This window comes from Ursus arctos, unplaced genomic scaffold (assembly GCF_023065955.2).
Source record: "Ursus arctos isolate Adak ecotype North America unplaced genomic scaffold, UrsArc2.0 scaffold_14, whole genome shotgun sequence".
NCBI lineage: Eukaryota > Metazoa > Chordata > Mammalia > Carnivora > Ursidae > Ursus > Ursus arctos.
Genome location: NW_026622808.1, coordinates 13,413,464 through 13,420,200, shown reverse-complemented (window position 1 = coordinate 13,420,200; position 6,737 = coordinate 13,413,464). Strand labels below are relative to the sequence as shown.

Below are 6,737 nucleotides of genomic sequence, written 5' to 3'. Positions count from 1 at the left end.
TGTCCGTCCGTCTGCTGATGCGCGGTTGGGCAGTCTCCGCTCCTGGCCATCAGGGAGGCTGCAGCCGCGAACGCAGGTGGACGGGTTTTTGTGCGCGCGTGCGTTCAGTGCTCTGCGGTGCGAGTCCCCCGGCGCATGGACACGTCTTGCGCGCTCCGCTGGGGCGGGGCAGGGGGCCCCGCGTGCTAATGCCTCCCCCACCCTCAGGTGCCTACGAGGATGGTGGCGCGGCCCTAGGCCAGGCTCCGCACCATGACCTGCTGGCTGTGCGTTCTGAGCCTGCAGCTCCTGCTTCTGCCCGCGGCCCCGCCCCCCGCCGGCGGCTGCCCGGCCCGCTGCGAGTGCACGGTGCCGACGCGCGCGGTGGCCTGTCCCCGGCGCCGGCTGACCGCCGTGCCCGACGGCATCCCGGCCGAGACACGCCTGCTGGAGCTCAGCCGCAACCGCATCCGCTGCCTGAACCCCGGCGACCTGGCCGCGCTGCCGCTGCTGGAGGAGCTGGACCTAAGCGAGAACGTGATCGCGCACGTGGAGCCGGGCGCCTTCGCCAACCTGCCACGCCTGCGCGTCCTGCGCCTGCGCGGGAACTTGCTCAAGCTCATCCCGCCCGGGGTCTTCACGCGCCTGGACAACCTCACGCTGCTGGACCTGAGCGAGAACAAGCTGGTTATCCTCCTGGACTACACCTTCCAGGACCTGCGCAGCCTCCGCCGGCTAGAGGTGGGCGACAACCACCTGGTGTTCATCTCGCGCCGGGCCTTCGCGGGGCTGCTGGCGCTCGAGGAGCTGACCCTCGAGCGCTGCAACCTCACGGCGCTGTCGGGCGAGTCTCTGGGCCACCTGCGGGGCCTGGGCGCCCTGCGGCTGCGGCACCTGGCCATCGCCGCGCTGGAGGACCAGAATTTCCGGAGGCTCCCGGGCCTGCTGCACCTGGAGATCGACAACTGGCCGCTGCTGGAGGAGGTGGCCGCCGGCAGCCTGCAGGGTCTCAACCTGACCTCGCTGTCCGTCACGCACACCAACATCACCGCCGTGCCGGCGGCCGCGCTCCGCCACCAGGCCCACCTCACCTGCCTCAACCTGTCCCACAACCCCATCAGCACGGTGCCGCGCGGCTCCTTCCGCGACCTGGTCCGCCTGCGCGAGCTGCACCTGGCCGGCGCCCTGCTGGCCGTGGTGGAGCCGCAGGCCTTCCTGGGGCTGCGGCAGATCCGCCTGCTCAACCTCTCCGACAACCTGCTGTCCACGCTGGAGGAGAGCACCTTCCACTCGGTGAACACGCTGGAGACGCTGCGCGTGGACGGGAACCCGCTCGCCTGCGACTGCCGCCTGCTCTGGATCGTGCAGCGCCGGAAGACCCTCAACTTCGACGGGCGGCTGCCGGCCTGCGCCACCCCAGCCGAGGTCCGCGGCGACGCGCTGCGCCACCTGCCCGACTCGGTGCTCTTCGAGTACTTCGTGTGCCGTAAGCCCAAGATCCGGGAGCGACGGCTGCAGCGCGTCACGGCAGCTGCGGGCGAGGACGTGCGCTTCCAGTGCCGCGCCGAGGGCGAGCCAGCGCCCACCGTGGCCTGGGTGACGCCGCGCCACCGCGCCGTGACCGCTGCCAGCGCGGGGCGCGCGCGCGTGCTGCCTGGGGGCACGCTTGAGATCCAGGGCGCGCGCCCGCAGGACAGCGGCACGTACACGTGCGTGGCCAGCAACGCGGGCGGCAACGACACCTACTTCGCCACGCTGACCGTGCAGCCCGAGCCGGCCGCCAACCGGACCCCGAGCGAGGCCCGCAACGAGACGCAGGTGGCCGCCCGCTTCCCGCTGGACCTCACCACCATCCTGGTGTCCACCGCCATGGGCTGCATCACCTTCCTGGGCGTCGTCCTCTTCTGCTTCCTGCTGCTGTTCGTGTGGAGCCGCGGCCGCGGGCAGCACAAGAACAACTTCTCGGTGGAGTACTCCTTCCGCAAGGTGGACGGGCCGGCCGCGGCCGCGGGCCAGGGCGGCGCCCGCAAGTTCACCATGAAGATGATCTGACGGCCCGCGCCCAGCGCCCGCCCGTCTGACGACCACCTATGCATTTCCCGGAGGCGGCCCGCGGCTGGCTCCCGGCAGAACTTCCCCCTTTTTTTGTAGAGACCCGACCACAGGACTGTTTTTTCACCAGGACTCATCTTTTGCATAGTTTCTCAAGCATTTTCTAAAGGTTTCGCCCCGTCTTCCTGTCCCTGCTGTGGTTGCTGAGCTGTGTGGGGTGGGGGTGTGGTGGGAGCTTGGAGACCCCAGAGCCCTCTCTGCGGGCGGTTCACACGGGGTGGGGGGGTGCACACAGCTGCTGCCCCAGGGTCTCCCCACGCCCCTCACGCCCTGGGGGATGATGGCCTGCATCCAGGACAGGGAAGGCACACCTGCACGCCCCACACCTGACATCGAGCACACAGGTGTTCACACCCAGGACACACTGTCGGACACACAGCTCCAAAGCACCACACACACCTCTACCCAGCCGACCCTGAACAGGAACCCCGGGCTCAGAGCCCACGCCGGGCACGCAGGGCTCTCATGAGAGCACAGCTCACACCTGGGACACACCCCGCTCACACTCAGGACACACCAGCTCACACCCGGGACACACACACACCACACCTGAGACACACGGCTCACACGTGGGACAGCCCCAGTTTACATTGGGAACACACTCGGCTCACACCTGGGACACACACAGCTCACACCCGGACACTCAGTTCACACTCGAGACACACAGCTTAGCCCCAGCTGACACTGAACGCGACTCCAGGCTGCAGAGCTCGCCGTGGGGACCCAGGGCTCTCCTGAGAGCACAGCTCACGCCTGAGACACACTCAGCCCACGCCCAGCTCCTGCTCCACCGGCCAGCTCTGCGGGGAACCTCAGGGGCCGCACTAAGGTCTTGCAGGGCAGGTAACGCTCCCTCTGGGGGCCCAGGACACGACATGCGGCCCGTGCCCCTGCCCCCAGACTCTTCCCCCACTGGGACCCGCCGGCCCGGCAGGGCGGGCTGCCCACCAGGAGAAGCCATCTCCCCCGCTTCCTCCGCCACCCCCGACAGCTGCCACTTGCTTCCTCTGCCCACGCCACACGGGAGGGGCAGCTGCCCTGGCCCCTGGCTCGGGAGCATGGCTTCTGGGGTGTCCCCCTCCAGCAGGCCAGCTGGGGTGACCTGCATTCCTGAGTCTACACTGCCCTGGAGCCAGTCTCAGAGGGCCCCCAGCGCAGCCCTACGGTGCCCGGCCCAGCCCCGTGACCCAGTGCACATGTGGGGAATGAGGCCAGAGAGTGTGGGAGGTTCTGGGGGGTCCCCGTTCAGTGCACCGCAGGGGCAGCAACGGAGAACAAGGCCAGGACGGTGCAGGCTGCAGGGGGGCCCTGCGCTGCTGGGAGAAGGTCGCAGAGGCACCTTGGTCTCTGCCACTTTGGGGCAGAGCTGGGGCTAAAGAGTAGGGGAGCCACAGGCAGACGGGAGCTCGGGTTAAGGAAGACCTTCCCTAAGGTCCCTGCCCTGTGACTCTTCAGGTAGTGAGTTCCCCATCACTGAAGGTAAGCCACAGGAGCTGACGTTGTACAGAAATCTTCAGACACCACACAGGCTCCACCCGGGACCGCCTCTCCCAGGCCGATTATTGCCCCCACCATCCACCTGGGCCAGAGGACAGGGCGTTGTTAGAGGAAGGGGCACAGGAAACGTCGTGGGACCCCTCAACTAGTAAGGAGCTTGGCCACCCACCAGGAGGTTAGGACCGTATTCTGAAGGACCTCGTAGGAAGGCTCGAAACCAGGCCTGTTCCCGCCCAGGGGAGCGGCTGTAGCTGGTGATGGAGAACCAGCTGGAGCCCGGGGGTCCTCGTCTGTGACAAAGGTCTGAGGTCAAATGCACTGAGGCACGTACATATGAGGCCGCGTCCACAGACGGGCTGGATGGTTGACTTGGATCCTGGATCCTTCAGGATCTTTCTGAGATGAGCCAGAAAGCTGGGCCAACTGTGATGGGTTTGAGCACAGAATTCAGACAGAACTCTGAAGGGGATGCCGGCCCTGCTCCCCGGGCCGTGTGGCTGGAAACGTCAGGAGATCCCGGTCCTGCTCCCACCTGCCTCAACCCCACTCGTGGCGAGCCGTAGCGACAGCCGCAGGGGGGTGCCTGCAACAAACTCCACCCAAGTCGGGCAGAACCAACTGGTTTTCTCTCTTCACATCCTCCTGACCTTGGTTGCCATAACAACCCCAAGGGCCCCTCAAAATGACATCCAAGTGCCTTCATCATCAACGATGGGAGGGGTGTGTTCTCAGCAGCGTTGGGACTCGCAGAACGTCAGTGTATTGGGATCTCCCACCCCCTCTGCTCACCCCCCTCCCAACGTGAACCAAGACGCCCCAGCCCCCCAGCCCCCTCCTGCTGTATTTGGTTGGAATCCAATAAAAATGGAGCTGATTTAATAACAGACTTCAGGGTTGGGTTTTTTTTAATTTTCATGGGAGGAGTGGGGGCAGGAAGGAGCGTCTGCTGGGGTCCCCGGGGAGCTGTCTGGTTCCAGCCCCAAAGCTGGCCCTGCGTCACGGGGCACTTGTGGAGACAGAAGGACTTGTGATGACTTCACAGGTCTTGCTTTGGGAGCGCCCATGCTGTTCCAGGTGCTGTTCCCAGCTGCCTGTATTAACTCCTTCCAGGCAGGTAGCAGCCCCGAGAGCTGGGTCCTCTTAGGATCCCACTTTACAGGTGGGCAAAGGGAGGGTCAGGGGATGGAGGGCACTCGCCCAGAGTCCCCAGCTGAGGGAAGGTGGGGTGCTCCCCACTGTGCTTCCTCCCTCCAGGCTCGGGGGGGGGGTCTCTCCTCTTCTGAGGGGGGCCCAGCAGTCTCCCTGCTTCTGGGGACTCGGAGAAAAAGCAGGTAGCTTTTTTTAAAAAAGATTTATTTATTTGTCTATTTATTATTTAAGTCATCTCAACCCCCAGCGTGGGGGCTCAAACTCACAACCCCGAGATGAAGAGTCACATGCTCTTCTGACTGAGCCAGCCAGGTGCCCCCTACGAGCAGGCAGCCATTAGGGGCTCCTGGGTGGCTCAGCCGGTTGAGTCTCCGACTTGGTTTCGGCTCAGGCTGTGATCGCCGGGTCACGGGCTCGAGCCCCATGTCGGGCTCCCCGCTCAGCGCGGAGTCGGCTTGGGATTCCCTCTCTCCCTCTGCCCACCCCCACTCAGGTGCACGCACTTTCTCTCTCTCAAATAAAAAAATATATATTTTAAAGAGCAGGCAGCTTTTAAACAAAGCCCTTATCCGCCCTTTCTGGAAGGAGGTGGGCCGAGTCACAGTGGTCAGCAGACTCTGACCCAGGCAAGATGGCCAAGAGTGGCCTGTCACGTGCCACACAGCGCCTCTCTCTGGGCCTGCGGGTCCCTGTCTGAAGCTGGGAAAAGGCGCCCTTTCCCGCCCTGCAGGAGGCAGCCGCAGGACCGGGACGTGGCAGGCTGCGGCTGACCCTGCGTGCCTGATTTCGGAGAAGCCGCTAGGCCAGGCGCTGGCCCTGGGAACCTCCCCAAGGAGCCTCCCTTCCCCTGGTACTCCCACAGCAAAGGCTGGAGAAACCATTCCCTTCACAGGGACTGCCCAGCTCCCTGGCTCCAAGCAGGTCCAAGACCCAGGACTTCCTGAGTCCCGTCTCATTCTTGAGGTGGTGCTGAGGGGTCCTCCTTCCAAGGCCCAGCTGAAAGAGGACCCAAACCAAGGAGGGGCTGCTCAGAGGGGCCGCTCAGAGCCCCACAGTGTCTGTGGTCCCCCCAAAACACAGGACAGGGCTCCAGTCATCATGCCTGGGCCCGGGAGGGGGGCACTGAATATCCCTGCCTCGATTTCCCCTCCCAGGTGGAGCTGGAATGGTGTGCGGTTTCCTCCAGCCGGGCCCACACGTCACGCGTCTGTGAGCCCCATCTTCCCGGCACAGACCCACTTTTCATGCACCTCCCCTCTTGTCCAGGCCCCTCCGGCCAGTGCCCTCCCCAGTGTCCTCCTGAACCGTGCGCAGGGACGCCCCGAAACGAACCTGAGTGGCTTAAAACAACTGAGATTTATTAGGTGACAGTTCTGGGCTCAGAAATATAGACTGGAGGGCCAGTGTCCCCTCACCGCCGGGGGCCCCAGGGAGACCCGGCTCCTGCCTCTTCCCGGCCTGCAGCCCCCCTCTATCCTCACCTCCAGCAGCGCGGGGTCTGCCCGTCTCTGGGCCTCCCACCCTCTGCCTCCTTCTCGTGAGGAACCTCGTGAGGACGCCGGGCCCCCCGGTAACCCAGGCTCACCCCCACCTCATCTCATTAGCAGCCTCAGTTTCCCTGCCATGCCACATAACAGGTTCATAGGTCCTGGGCATGGACATCTTTGGGGGCCATAACTCTGCCCAGCACAAAAACGGGGGCATTTTTCTCGGGAAGGCCAGCGTTGTGTGGAATCCATGAGCATTTGGCATCCGTGGGCACCCGGGCCCAGCAGGACGCACAGAGGCTGGCCATGCAGAGGCTGACCCCGAGGCGGAGCGGCCAGGCGAGGCCGGCCCGAGGCAACTCCCATGTAGATGGTGGGGACCCAAGGCAAGCGGGCCCCATTCCTGAGCCTCCGGGGAGGCCTGCCCACTGGGCCCCGCGGGCTGCTGGGCGCTCCGCTCTCCCCTCCTGCAAAGGCCCCTGGGAGCGCTCGGAGGACAGGCCAGCCTGAGGC

General features: G+C 65.1%; 1 protein-coding gene across 1 annotated transcript; it reads left to right on the top strand.

The window, feature by feature from the left end:
• The first annotated feature begins 252 nt into the window (after positions 1-252).
• Positions 253-2,031, top strand: LINGO3 (leucine rich repeat and Ig domain containing 3). The gene has a single exon (XM_026480760.3). The coding sequence runs from the start codon at positions 253-255 to the stop codon at positions 2,029-2,031; it is 1,779 nt and encodes a 592-aa protein (XP_026336545.2).
• The last annotated feature ends 4,706 nt before the right edge of the window (positions 2,032-6,737 follow it).